Below are 15,385 nucleotides of genomic sequence, written 5' to 3'. Positions count from 1 at the left end.
AGATGATACGAATGATACAAATCACAGCACAGCAAGTTTAGAGTTTTATCGAAATGTAAAACCGCTAAATATAGAGTGAGTACATAGTTACATTAAGCTGTACTCCATTTTAAGAGCAGCGTTAGATCAAGAGATTACCACGCACTGCAGCACAGGCAGTTCACTGACAATACTGTGTAGAGTTTACTTACACTTAGCAATGTTGGCATCACTCACGATTATTCTTTCATTAATAGGAGCTGCTGATTTTGATGAGTGACACATGTGAAGGCACCTCAAATGCATTGAAAATTCTCAAAGAATATAGAGATTATTATTGTGATGAGTTGGATCAGGAACCACTAAGTTAATCCAATCAAATTATTAACATAGTCATTAATGTGCATTTATTAAGAGGAAGAGTATATTACAGTATGCCAAGTTGTTATGTTAAACATGTATTTGAGTACACTGTAGTACAACTAAGCACGAAAACAGTTCTGCGAAAATACATGATTGTACAGTATTTGTAAATATACTAATTATATACTGGGACTATATAAATTGACATACTAATTATGTGATTGAGGAGCAAATGGGTAATACTACAAGAATACTTTTAGAACACTTAATGTATCTTCACAGTTCAGTTTGGCAGCGTAGACTAGTATACATCAATTGTATCAAAAGAGTGGCAAAAATAACACATATTTATGAAGTACACATTAGTAGTGATTTAGTACAAATCAGTGGTACCAAAATAACATAATTTCAGTATATAACTATTTAAGTACTATTTAAAGTAAGTATACTTTTCACAAAGAAAATGATGTAATTTTTCAGGTAGTATAAAATATATTATCATGAATAACAGCATGCTATAGGGGAATTCTCTTTGCTGTAAGTACTCTGACATCCTACTGATGTGGTGATTTTCCACTGTTAGATCTACATTTGATGTAAAAATTGTCATAAAATTAACATTAAATTAGCACAAGGAAGATCATTTTAAGCAGTTTTGAAGTGTACTTGTATTTTATATTTACACATTCCATATGGCCAGCCACCACTAATATCACACTGCTGATACAGTATATTTCATTGTGAGCATTGGTTCAAGCACACTTCACTGAATTATAGGTTTAGCAAATAAATAATATATATTGTTTTTACTACTAAAGTTTAAGCATGAAAAAGGCACGGTTTATTGTAAGCACATTTTCAACACAAAATGATCTTTTTAAAGTAGACTTCATTGAAGCATACATTTAACCCAGAAATAAGTACTCTTTTTCTGAAAGTATAGTTTAAACATAAAAAAGCACAGTTCATTGTAAGCATAATTTGATGAAGCACTGTGTCAAAACAAAATTAACATATATATTTTTAAGAGTACCTCATTGAAGGACATCACAACAGTAACACATGCTCCTAAAACACACTTTACAAAGGTAAAGTTTTATCATAAAATAAGCACAGCATATAGTTTTATGAAGTTTATTTAAAGATCCAGCTCTGTCTGACTAGCAGAGCATTAACTGTTATCAGATCAGCCAGTACAGATATTAATCTAATACTTTCTTATTCTATAATGCATTAAAAACTACTGTGACCATCTGTCTGTTTAATTTATACCATCGTTTTTTTTAATGTATTTCAGAAAGTGAAACAAGAAATCTTAATAAATGTCCATCCAGATGACCCCTGATGATGTCAGTGGATGTTCAGAGGTTTGTAATTTTCTTTTATCCTTATTTTTTTAAACACATGCTTGCAGTAATAGTGTAAGGCTGGTTCATAGTAAATAGGATGCTGTGCGGACTTTAACAGTGGATTCCTGCACAGTTTGGTAACTTTCCTGATGAAGCACATCTGAATAATCTCATCAGTCAATCACCAGGTTTGGTGTACCAGAGCAGGAAGATCTCAAAACTGTGCTGAACTCCAGCCCTCAGTTCCCACCCCTGATTTAGAGGAGAGTGTCTTTAACACAGAGAAACTGTTACAAAGATGGTGATTCATTTATTTACTGATTCATTTACCTGTTACATTGTTCATTCCTTCACTGTGCAATTAACTTTTTATACAGTACTGTATCTTGACAATAAGTGAGTTCTTTTTGTTAAATCATCATATAACATTTGAATAAATGTAAATAAACTAATTAAATACGTTTTTTTTTAGTTTTATATAGAGTAGTTGATATGATATGAGCTGGTTTGAAGAACAAAGTTTAGTTCCAGGTTTCTCCTGGACGCCTCCAACATCACATGGATTTATTAAAATAAACGAACACTCATTGATCAAATAAACCGCTTTTCTATATCTAATCTTCTCAAATGTCTAAAACTTCTGGACAGTACTGTATGTACAGTCATATTCAAATGTTTGGGCAGCCCTGATCAAATAACATTGTGTTTACAGATAACACACTTATTTACATTGTAAGGCACATTTGTTGTTTATTTACTGAATTTAAAACGTTTAGAAAAAAATTTCATATTTTAGAAATTCAACAAAACGTCATTTGATTGGGGGTGTTTAAACTTTTAGATACGATTGTATAAAATAATACACACAGTTACAGTATGAAAAGTTGGATAGAAAGAAACAGTTCGTTGTTGAAAAAGAACCTCATCTATAATGTTGAACAGATGTGATGATCAGTGGTGCTGAGTTTTTACCTCCTTCATTGAAACAGGGGCTAAACACTGGATAGATCTTCTCATTCAAAAACTGACCAGTGAAAGAGTAGATATGAGATCTGGCCTCAACATCGTAGAAGGAGACCAGACCCTCCTCATAATTCACAAACACCCCCACCTTCTGGGGAGCCTGTTTTAGGGAGAGTGGAACACGGGGAGAGTCCAGAGCTTTATATTCAGTCTCATTCCTCAGCCACACAGACCAGTATCCTTTCTCAGGACTGGCTTTAATCAGCCCCTTCCTGTTGAAGGACTCTCTGGCCACTCCTAAATCCCAGTCAGTCTTCCCTCTGACCTGCACCTCATAGTAAAATCTCCCCGAAGAGAACCCCTCCTTTCCCAGAACACAGGGACATACATCAAACCTCTCTGGATTATCAGGGAGACTCTGTTGAGTGTCTCCATGTGTTACTTGTTTCCCATCATCAGAGAGGATGAGTTTAGGATGAACTGTTTCAGGATCCAGAGTTACATTTACTGAGAGAAACACACACAATTTAAACCCAGTTAACAACAAACAGCATGAAATAGAGAAGATACATATATTTAGTTATGTGATCAATAAGAATCTACAAACCTGCATATTGTTGAATTCTCTTCATTTCTGTTTGAAAAAGAAAAATGGACAATTTATCATTTTAAGTTTTACTTAATCAATTTTCTGGTTAATATAATGCACAATAGAGTGCTATAACTTTGACACAAAGAAGAGTAAGGTGTAACATTCACACAAAATGACAGAATAAACTGTAGTGCTGTAAAGAATGTTCGATAAAATTCAATTAAAATCTTTGATAACTGTAAAGCCCTTGGAGGAAAACAGTAATTCTGTTCCAGAGCTCTCATTTAAGGTGACAATGTCAGGTTTAATCGTCCAGTCCAGTTCTAATAAGTCTCCTACTGCTCTGGTTTGCTATCTAGTTAGCAGCTCTCAACTGTATTTATTTCTAATAATTAAGGAGAGTTAAATCTAGTGAGCTGTTTGAAGTCATAGGAAACTTACTCAGACTGAACTGAGCATAAAGCATAAAAAGAGCATAAAAATAAAAACATCTCACTGAGTTTATCACATGATCTAGTAGAAAGCAGATTTAAGTATCTTAAACACCTTTTGTATGCAGAAATAGTCATTTAGCTGCTCACTGATAAGACTTAATCAAGAATGTTGTATTTTTAAGAAGCACGCTGTTTCCTCTGCTGTCCTGCTCCGCTCATCACATTAAAACAGCACAGCATCCTGTTCAGTTTGAATAAATTGGGCTCAGTCCACCAGAATATTTTACCCTACTTTAGACCAAAATAACTGTTCATCAGTTGTGTTTTTTCATAAGTTACTAATTTACATAAGTAAATTTAAATAGAATAATCCAAAAGTAAATATTGAAATGTACCAAACATGCATTTCTACCATCAGGAACTTGATGAGTTCCTGAAATCCTGTCCTACAATAAAACTCCTCAGAAGCTCTTACTGCTCAGTAACACTTACTGATGTCAGGAAGCTTCTCCATCTCCTCACTGAGTAACCGCTGAAGATAAGACAGAGCTCTCCTCAGAGTCTCCACACTCACATGAGTCTTAATACTGACGTCAGTCCAGTTCTTGGTGAGTGGACGGCTGCAGAGGGACGGGTAAACCTACAGTCCAGCAGGAGAGAGGAGAAATCCCTCAGCATGGGCAGTGCTGTCCTGTGCTGGACTGCATTACTATTGAGAAACAGAGGGACTCTGACCTGTAGGAGGTGGAGGTGGTCCTCAGTGCGTGAGAGCTGCTCCAGCTCAGTGTCTCTCCTCTTTAGCTCAGTGATTTCCTGCTCCAGCTCTTTAATGAACTCTTCAGCCTGCCTCTCTGCTGCTTTCTGCTTCTCCTCCATCAGCTCAAGCAGCTCCGCCTGGCTTCTCTCAATGCAGTGCAGCAGAGCTCTGAAGACCTCCACACTGTCTGCTTTCTCCTTCTCTGTGTTTCTCTGAAAGGAGACAAATCAAATTCTGTGGCTGTTCACTGTATTTCTGCATCAGCTTCCAGAAGGTGAAGTTTCACTGTGTAGTTTGAGAGGTTTATTGTTCCAATAATGGATCTAAAAGCAATGAAGATGGAGTAAAAGCACAGATAGTTATTTCCTGACCTTTTTGTTGACCTATTGGTGTGTCTGCATTCACTAGACAAATAATCACCACCCTCTTAAACTTATGTAAAACTTCAGTTTAAAGTTTCGTTTCATTGCGGTCTTACCGAGGCTCAAGGCTGTGGTTTAGTTCGGTCGGCGATAGGTAGCGAGGACGAGGAAAAAAGAAGAGGGAAGCACTCAGCATTACAGTTCAGTGGAGCCACTTTTAATGTAGAAAACACAACTGCTTCGACTACTCGTTGCTGCAGGTCAGAAAGAAACCATAACTCTTGGCTGCTTCTCTACACACACTCTCTCTCTCTCATATGTCACACTGATAATTTTCTTCATTTAACAGCAGCCTCAGTGACTAGAACATTCACAGCTTATTCAAACTAACAGTTATTCTAATAGTTGTAAATTATTACATATACTCCCTCACCCAAAAAGAAATGTCTTCATTTCTATCTTTAGCCAAAAAGAATCAAAAAAAAAAAAAGAAAATGTGTTGCAGAAGTATAACTAAAAACAACAGGTAAGGGGGGATAAAGGCCATGATGAGGCCAACATCTAAATTAGATCAGAACAAAAAGAGTCCCAAACAATTAAAGGAACCAATAAGCAAGTTCAATCAATATATATGAAAAGTGCACAGGCACTCGACGCTGGTGGCGAGCTGATCCCAGGGGGGCAAGGGATAGGCCGGGAGATGGGTCCTGAGGGGTAGGAGAAGGGCCTGGGGGAGCAGGGTCTTGGGGGGCGGTGTTTGTTGGTGCCGGAGAGGTGTGTGGCAAGGGGCTGGGGAAAGGTGGTTGTGAGACTTCCCTGTGCTCAGAGGGTGGGAGCAGGTTTGGCGGGACCGCAAGGAGATGGGCTGACTCAGGAGCTACAGGTGGGTCATGCCACAAGGGACAGATCAAATAGGTGGGAGGGGCTGTAGGAGTGGGCAGTGGGCCTCGAACAGCTAAGCTGTGGGGGTCAGGGAAAAAAGGTTATGCAAATATGCATAAATTAAGCAAATATGGAAGAGCCCAGTGCCAGTTGAGAATGCTGTTTTTTCTTTGTCTCGAGGGTGAAGTGGGATCTGCCAATATCCAGCAGTGAGATCAACGGTGCTGAATACACAGGCACCAGCTAGCCTATCTAAAGTGTCATCCACATGAGGGAGTGGATGTGAGTCCTTAATTGTAACCGCATTAAGTTGGCAGTAATCCACGCAAAATCGGTGGGTGCCATCTTTTTTCCGGACCAGCACCACTGGAGCTGACCGAGGACTTTGTGATTGTTCTATGATACCATGCTCTAAGAGCTTGTCTACTTCCTGCCGTAACAAGACCTGTGTGGCTGGAGATGTGCGGTATGGCCGCAACTTAATGGGTTTAGCATTACCTATATCAATGGAATGATGGGTAAGATCAGTATGGCCATAGTCATAGGGGTGGGAACCGAAAACATCAACAAAATCTTTCAAAAGGTTCTCAAGTTGAGGTATTTCACTCAAGTCAGACACGTATGAGATAGATCTACCGCTGGAGTGGGGCAATCGGAGGTGCTGGACGTGGCAATGACTGAGACCAGTGTACATTTCTCTTGTGTGTGGCCTGAAAGGAAAAACACCTGGCCTAATGGGCATCCACTTGCAAGGGAGACTGGTTCTGGGGAGGGGTTAACTACCCTAACTAGCTCTTGTCCATCATGAACTGTCGTTAGTGTCCTAGCAAAAGCCAATGCAGAAGTTGAAGGGGGATGTGGTTCAACAATGCCTACGTAAGATTCAGCACATGCCACCTTGGTATTGCCACTGTTAATGGAGACAGCAATCACCATTTCAGATAGAGGGGGAACAGTAATGGGAGAGGCAGCAATAGCTGCACACTGTAGTAGAACAAGGTGTTGAGGGGAGAAGAAATGCACAACAGTGTCATGTGTCTGTAAATGTGCATGAGGTACCGACAGGGTGGCGCTGTGTTGTGTAAAAGTCCCATCCTAAAATCACAGGGTGGCTGGAGGTGCGCACGAAGTGAAATATATGGGATAAGGTAACATCACCAATATGCACAATATGCATATCCAATAAATGTCCCGTCACTGAGCCAGGGCAAAAGACTTACTAATGGGTTGAGAGGCCAGGGCAAAGATAGCTTTACAACACTCCTCAGTGATGAGGGAGAAACCGGAACTAGTGTCTACCAAGGCATACTGTTCAGAGGCTGAGAGAGTAATTCTTATAAAGGAGCAGGAAACAGATTGAGGAGGGGCCCGCAATGCCAGCTTCTAGTAGTTTCCCCGACGCTGGGAGGAAGAAGGGGCTACAGTATCATGTGGTGTGGAAAAATGGACATGGCGTGAAGGGGAAGAGTGAGAAGGGCGAGGAGGCCAATCATGTGGGGTTGAGGGTGGGGAAGGGGTTGAGGAGTGTCTCGCTCGCGCATATTGTGGAGTAGGGGATGGAGACCGGGCAGTATAGGGCTTAGAAGTATGGGCTGTATGAGAGGGGTGATGAACTGGGTGTGAGTGACGTTCCTGGGAAGGGGAATGAGTAGAGTACCTGTCATGGCGATGCCTGGGAGGAGAGAAGTCCTCCCAGTGCTCTGAATGCTGGCGATGTGTGTCATAATGACAAGGAAGAGGGTGGCGCGGTCTTCAAAGTTGGGCAGAGCTGTTGTCATCAAAGGTGTAACTCTGATCAGCAGGATGGCCAGTCCACCCAGATGATGGAGATTGATGCCGAGGTGGTGAGAAGTCATCACGAAGAAGTCAACACCCTCTGGTGGAAGCATGTGAAGAGGTGATGCAGCAGTCGACGCAGCTGCCATGATGAAGGCTATCTTGCTCTGGATGTCCAAATGGGCAGCCATGGGTATTTGCAGGACATGGCAGGAGCACAGGGTGAGTACAGTCTCGCAGCCCCCACTGGAAGTCAGCAACCTGGGGTCCCTAGTGTCTGCAAGAGCAGGCATTTAAATGTGTTTGCAAAGTAGCCAAAAAGGAGGTTCGCCCAAAAACAGCGCTCTAATGAGCTTTAGCTTGGTCATAGTCTGTTTTCACTCGGGGGGTAAACTTTTCCAGTATGCAAACGCAGGGCCACTGAGTCTAGCAGCTAGCAGCTTTGCTTTTTCTAACCGTGCAGTGGAAACATCAAGAGCAACTTCAAAACGCTGCATCCATGAACTAAATGGCTCTAGTCCCTAGCCGGAGCGGGAAGTTCAATCTGAAACGGGAGCTGTGAATGCCCTGCGGCAGCAGAACCTGCTGTGCGCAGTGGCAAATGAGCAGGCTGTACATCTTCGTTCGCCATTTCACAATGCAGAAAACAAACAAAATAAAAGCAGCTTGTAGCGTAAAAGTTAAGCAGACGTGAAAAAAAGTTTGAGAGTCCACCTAATAGCTCTACAGTCCAACTTTCCACCAAAAAACACACTCAAAAATGTTCAATGCAGTTATCGCTGGTCACCGCTGCCACCAACGTGAAACGTAAGTTTCGTTTCGTCGTGGTCTTACCGAGACTCAAGGCTGTGGTTTAGTTCGGTTGGCAATAGGTAGCGAGGACGAGGAAACAGAAGAGGGAATGACTCGGCATTAGAGTTCGGTGGAACCACTTTTAATGTAGAAAACACAACTGCTTCGGCTACTCATTGTTGCAGGTCAGAAAGAAACCATAACAACTCCTGGTTGCTTCTCTACACACTCTCTCTCTCGAACTCCACCCCCTTCTAACTTTCTTCATTTAACAGCAGCCTCAGTGACTAGAACATTCACAGCTTATTTAAGCAGTTATTATAATAGTTGTAAATTATTGCTCTTACACTTATTATCCTAATTAGTTTACGTTTAGAACATAAACAATAATTCTTTATATAGTAAGTTAACCATTATATGCAATGATACAATAAAAAAAAGGCTCATTCCACACAAGCAACTCAGATCTGCCCATCTGTCAGTTCAGTCTGTTTGTAACCAGTTGAGTTTAAAATGTACGATGCAATTTAGAATCTAATAGAGCAAACTTTAATAACTCATAATTAAAAATCTAATTTTTTACATGGTTTCATCAGTTAAATTGATGTTTTTGCTCAATTTTTTTCATAAAAATCCATGGTGTGACTGGACAGGTGCCAGGTCAGTTGCCATGGATAGACCCATAATCTAAAACCCCTACAGGCTATTTATGGCCCTTTTTTGGGGTTCAAAATATTTTATGACTCCATTTTTTTACAAACACGCTCAGAATCCAGCCTCTCCTTCTAGATTTCCTTGTAGATTATATGGAATTTTAAATATTGTAAACATGTTGATTATCCAAAGGCTAGAATTTTACATATTACTGGGAAAAGACAGTAATAACTGCAAAATAAGTCACGGTCAAGAAACAGACTCACTTTGTTGAGCTCTACAGAGTGTTTGATTTCCTCAATCTTCTTCAGTCGGTCCTCGATCATCTGCTGAACTTCAGCCTGTTTCTTCTCCAGCTGTGTCTGTAGAAATTAGACACGTTATAACAGCGTCAGTCACAAATTTGAGGACATTATTATGATGAAAAATAACGACAGTTAATAATTCATCGTCTAAATGTCCCTCACCTTCTTCTCTCCACTCTCCTCCTCTACAGGAACAGTGTTGTGAGTCTTGTGGTCTGTCTCACTGCACAACTGACACACACACGTCTGGTCATCTCTACAAAACAGCTCCAGGGGTCTCTCGTGTTTCTGGCAGATGTAGTCCTCCAGGTTCTCCACAGGGTCCATCAGTTTGTGTTTCTTTAATAAAGAAACTCTGTGATGAGGTTCCAGATGAACCTTGCAGTAAGAGGTCATACAGGTCACACAGGACTTCAGGGCTGCACATTTCCTTTCACTGCAGATGTTACATAGCACCAGAGATGTGCCAGGTGTTTCTGGAGCTCTGCTGGACTTCACCTGATCTGACTTCCTGAACTGAGCAGCCAGTCCAGAGATGAATGTGTTCACACGTAGTTCAGGCCTTTTGGAGAACTCCTCCTTACAAACTGGACACTGGCAGTGTGGACTGCTGTCCCAGAACTCTTTGAGACAGATCATGCAGAAGTTGTGTCCACATGGAGTCGAGACTGGGTCAGTGAACACACCAAGACAGATAGAGCACTGGAGCTGATCTTCAGACAGGAAACTGCTGGAGAAAGCCATGACTGATGGAAAAAAATAGCAATATCATAAGAGTGAAGTTTCTACCACAAAAAATGCTTTACAAACCAACATTATATCTGACCTTTCGTAAACATACAGAATGCCATTGGGGAAAAAAGTCTGGGGCATGTTATAAACAATAGCATCTGACAGGTTGATCAACTTCAGAAGCTTCCTGTTTCACCTGCTCTTCAACCTCTTCATTCCAGTGAATACATTCACCTAAGAAGCTGATATCTACACATATAAACAGCTTGCACTTGTTAAACGTAAGGTGAATGTTACAGGTGATAGTCCTTAGAGCTTTCTGAACATTTTGATAAAAGTTACAGAAACCACTAGCAGTTAGAAGTAAAAATAAAATGAACAACAGGAAGCTTTTTCAGCTGTAACAATGCAAATAAGAAAGCTTAGACATTACCACTTCCATATTTTCTAAATCCTCCTTCTTTAGACTTTACCTGCAGTGTTTTAGCTCTTCTAAGAAAGACAGGGGAAGCTTCAAACTGGAGAATGTGTCGTGCTGAAAGTTCTGGTTATGAAACTGATTTTACTTTCGTTTCACCTGAGCCCTTAAGTAACATCATTAGGCCACTCCCACTGTTTTGCAGGTTTTTCATGATAAACGTCTCACCAGGAAAGAGGTGCTTAGAGGTGGCCGTGATGAGTGAAGTTAGCAAAGAGCACATGTTCAGCAACACGGGCACTGGTGTGGACACTCCGAATGGCTCATTTATTTCCTACAGAGACCAAATCAAGTCAGGTATCATGGCCACTGAAGGTTCTTTTAAACATGAATGAAACCCAGTATGAAGCAATGCTACTGTTAAGATTGACAAAGATGAAAAACAGAGGGTAGTGTGTTCAGCAACAGCACATGAACATTCAAATGAAATAACTGCGTCTTAAAGGCACAGCATAACTTTGTTGCAGCTTGAGAACTTTGTCTATGGGGTGGCAGGCATTCACCAAATGAAATACAATATTATTAGATTTCATACAGATTAGGTTCAAAGGTTACAAAGATTAGTTGCAGAGGAGTTCCTGCCAGGCTTGCGAAAATAGTCAAAATAAAATGTGTAAGAGCTCTTTCCAAATGAGGTCCTGGATACAACTGCTATAAATGGATGTGAGCTAATGCACTAGCTCCTACCAAACCCACTGAACGTGAGCTAACGCACTAACCATTATCTAATGCGCTAGCCCCTACAAGACGTTCTAAACATGAGCTAACATTCTTTCTGCGAGCTAACATGCTAGCCCCACCTAACACACTAAAGATGAGCTAATATATTAACCATGAGCTAACATGCTTGCCCCTACTTCATGCGCTAACTGCAAACTAGCCAACATTAGAAAACTACTTGGCTAACTTATATAAATAGAGTATGTTAACATGAGCCACTAAGAATTAGCATTCTAAAGAGAGTAACTGCTTGAAAGTCAGTTAGCCAACCTGTGCTAGTGTTATAATGATATACTGGAGGTATAAGTTCAGTTTTCCATATTTGGACTTTATAACTATCAGAATCATTATCTTAAACCGCTTGATCCAACTAGGGTCACTGTTGCAATAGTTAAAACAGAGAAGCCCAGACGGCCCTGTCTCTTGTAACTTCCTACAGCTCATGCTTGGGGATGCTGATCCTTTCCTAGGCCAACTTGGAGATATAATCCCTCTAGTGGGTCCTAGGATGACCTCAGGGTCTCATCCTAGTTGGCCATGCCTGATAAACCTCTCACAGGAGGTGGCCAGGGTGCATCCTAATCAAATTCCTGAACCAACTCAGCTGGCTTCTCTCAATGTAGAGAAGTAGTGGTTGTACTTTGAGTTCCTCCTGGATGACTGAGCTCCTCACCCTGTCAAGTAGGATGCGTCCCACCACCCTGCGAAGAAAGCTCATTTCCTCTGCTTGTATCTGTGATCTCATTCTTTTGTTTTTTTTTTTCGCTCAGCTCCCTCTTTACCACTATAGTCCAGTACAGTGACCGCATTATTGCTGTTGTCTGTCCCAGCCTTTTTCCCATCACTCATGAACAAGATCCCAAGACACTTAAACTCCTCCACCTGGGGCAGGACCTTTCTCATTACCTGGAGGGGGCATGCCATCCTTTTCCAGGAGAGACTCTGAGGTGCTGATCTGCATACCAAGCGTTTCACGCTCAGCTGCACCTTGGCATAAACTTGCCCAGGGAGGCAGGGCAGTGTGATACCCTAGTAATTGACACACACTCTGGTCCCCTTTTTAAAAATATAGACCACCAGCCCGGTCTGCCAGTACAAGGGTACTGTTTCTGAGGTCTATTAAGCAATGGAAACTGGCATGGCATGAACTTTTTTTGAGTGGAAAAATCTGTAAACTTGCTGTGGTTGGGGCCTGGAAAAAATGGTCACAGCACACATACCTATATAGAAATTCATATTTTTCAATCAAAAAGGTCAAGCAGGGGCAATACATGGTTATTTTTTCTCCGTATGTCAGTTAAGTGTACAGATTTACACAGTGAGTCTGCCTGAAGTCCATGCACGATAAACTTATTTTAAATAAGGTCACATGAATTTCAAGTGAATGTAACAATATTATGCTAAATATAATGAAACTGTTTTGCTGATCACAGCTGATGTAACAAGTCAGACTTAATCAAGTGCTTGTGGTTAAAATGTGAAAAAGAAGCTTTACTAGTTTATCCAAAATCCACAATCGAGGTCGAAAAACAGTTGAAGGTCAAAACCAAAATGAGCCAACAATATAAAAAGGATAACAAAGATAAATCCAGGCAACCAAACCCGGTCCCCTGGCTGATAATCAGGGATCTCTCCATGATGACAATCTGCCTGATACTTGTGTCTTTGTAGAGCAGTTTCAATTCTCTGATGGGTCTCCACCCAGACCCTCTTGCTCTGCTGCATCCATTTATCCTCCACTGGGACATTCAAAGCAGCGCCAGTCCAGGGTGCAACAGGAGGCTGGAAATCTAACACACACTGATAAGGAGTAACCCAGTAGAAGAACTAATTAAAGAATTTTGCACCACCTCTGCCCACATGAAAAATTTTGACCAGTCCTTGGGATTGTTATGGCAAAATATTATCAAGAAATTTCCAAGTTCTTGATTTACACATCCACATTGTCTGTTAGATTGGGAGTGATACCCTGAAGTAAGGCTAACAGATACCCCAATGTGTCAAAAAGCTAACCAAACCTGAGAAGTGAATTGAGGACCCCTATCTGAAAGAATGTCATCCGGCATACCAAAGTATCTATAAACCTGGTTACCTAAAGTTTCTGCAGTTTGGAATGCTGAGGGTATAGAAGGAAAAGAAATTAAACAAACACACCATGAAAATCTATCTACAGTAGTGAAGATGGAAGTGAAACCTTGTGATATGTGCAGGTCAGTAACAAAGTAAATCGCCAAGTGTGACCAGGGTCTAACAGGAACGAGCAGAGGAATAAGTTTACCAGCTGGCAAAGTTTTAGGCATTTAATGTTGAGAACAAACAAAACAAGATACAAACTACAAACTTATGAATATCACTATGCATAGATTCCCACCACTAGCGGTTTGTGAGTAGTTTTTTGGTGCAAGTTTATCCTGGGTGACCACTGGTTAAAGAGGAGTGAGCCCAAGTAACTAACCGGTCACAAAACTGAGCAAGGACATATATTTTTCCAGGAGGACACTGAGTAGGTACAGTTAAAGAACTTTTCCTGTCACGTTATCAATTTCCTAGTGAATAGAGAAAACAGTTACAGTGGAAGGAAGAATATTTCTACTCTTCATTAGTTTCATAAACACTAGATAGAGCATTGGCCTTGATATTACCAGAACAGGGGCGGACAGTTATACTAAATTTAAATCTTGAAAAGAACAAGGATCAGTGAGCTTGTCAAGGGATTAGGCATTTTACAGTACAGAGATATTCTAAGTTCTTATGATCAGTTAGAACTATAAAGGGGTGATTAGCAGTCTCATGCAAGTTTGACAACCAGCAGTTCACAATCTCCAATATCATAGTTTCTCTCGGTTTGTGTAATTTGTGAGAATAAAAAGTGACTGGGCGTAATTTACCAGGATTACCAGAATACTGTGAAAGAAGAGCTCCGATACCTGTCTCAGAAGTGTCAACCTCTGCTACGAATGGTTCTGAGGGTTCAGATTATTTAAGAATGGGCACCATAGTGAATGCCTCTCTGAAGATGGTAAATGAATTTTCTGCCGATTGAGACCAACTGAGTTTCTTAGTTTCAGAAGAGCAGTGAGAAGTGCAGCTATGGAACTGAAGTTTCTAATGAAATGTCAGTAAAAATTAGCAAATCCCAAACATCTCTGCAGATCTTTTAATAAGGAATGTGTGGGTCAGTTTATCACTGCCTCAACCTTATGGTTGTCAATGACCATGCCATTAAAACTGATGACATACCCTAGGAAGGCTACGGACTGAAGATAAAATTCACACTTCTCACCTTTGACGTATAGATTGTTCTCTAGTAACCTTTTAAGGACTAAGCGAACCTGTTTAATATGTGAAACAAAATCAGGGGAGTAAATGAGAATGTCATCTATATAGGCAATGACAAACTTATCTCTTAGCACATCATTGATAAATGCCTGGAAAACAGATGGAGCATTCGAGAAACCGAATGGCATTACTAGATACTCGTAGTGCCTCCTTGTTGTCGCAAATGCACTTTTCCATTTATCTCTTTCTCTAATTCGAACTAAATTGTGTGCATTGTCTTGATTCTCAAATCAAGTTTAGTGAAATATTGTGCTCTACCCAATTGTTCTAGCTCTACAGGAATCAGGGGAAGAGGATAGGGATACTTCTTAGTAACTTGGTTTAGCCCTCGTTAATAAATACATGGACAGAGACCCCCATCTTAACGAAAAAGAAACCTGAAGCCACATGAGTATGTGTCTATGGTATGTTCTTCCTCTCAAGTTAAAGGATAGATTCTAGATTTCGGAAGAACTGTATTATCATGAAGGTTGATGGTACAATCATATGGACGTTTAGTAGCGTTACCTTTACTGTAAAAGTGATGTTTCCAGCTCCCCCAGGATCCCCATCTAAGGACGCTATCCTCAGTGGTGTCTTCAACGGCTCTGTGGGAATCTGTAGCTCCTCAAGAAGTCAGGCGTGAATGAAGTTTTTATCAGCATCAGAGTCAATCAGGACTGAAATGACAAAAGAAACTTGCTGGCAGTAAAGAATTACAAGTATGAAAGAAGACTTTGAGACCAACCCCTTTGTGGGAATACTCACCACATGTCCAAGGGTCGGTGCTTGGGTCTGTGCGAATGGGCCTGACAGTCACACAGAATATGACCAGCACTGCCACAATACATGCACGTACCCCCTCTTAAATGATGAAGCCTTTCCTCTGCTGTCAGGTGCACAGAATCAGACTGCATGTGTGCCTCACA

The 15,385-nt window shown here is 40.8% G+C and overlaps 1 protein-coding gene across 1 annotated transcript; it reads right to left on the bottom strand.

Moving 5' to 3' along the window:
* Positions 1–2,592: 2,592 nt before the first annotated feature.
* LOC118800389 (E3 ubiquitin-protein ligase TRIM39-like) lies at positions 2,593–10,488 on the bottom strand. The gene is made up of 7 exons (XM_036560595.1): positions 10,414–10,488; positions 9,371–9,954; positions 9,170–9,265; positions 4,416–4,649; positions 4,173–4,320; positions 3,262–3,288; positions 2,593–3,161 (listed from the first exon to the last, which is right to left on the bottom strand). The coding sequence occupies exons 2-7, from the start codon at positions 9,950–9,952 to the stop codon at positions 2,614–2,616; spliced, it is 1,635 nt and encodes a 544-aa protein (XP_036416488.1). The 5' UTR covers positions 9,953–9,954; positions 10,414–10,488; the 3' UTR covers positions 2,593–2,613.
* Between the last annotated feature and the right edge of the window lie 4,897 nt (positions 10,489–15,385).

This window comes from Colossoma macropomum, unplaced genomic scaffold, assembly GCF_904425465.1.
Source record: "Colossoma macropomum unplaced genomic scaffold, Colossoma_macropomum, whole genome shotgun sequence".
Taxonomy (NCBI): Eukaryota; Metazoa; Chordata; class Actinopteri; order Characiformes; family Serrasalmidae; genus Colossoma; species Colossoma macropomum.
The sequence above is the reverse complement of the archived record's forward strand: the minus strand, read 5'-3'. Positions and strand labels throughout refer to the sequence as shown.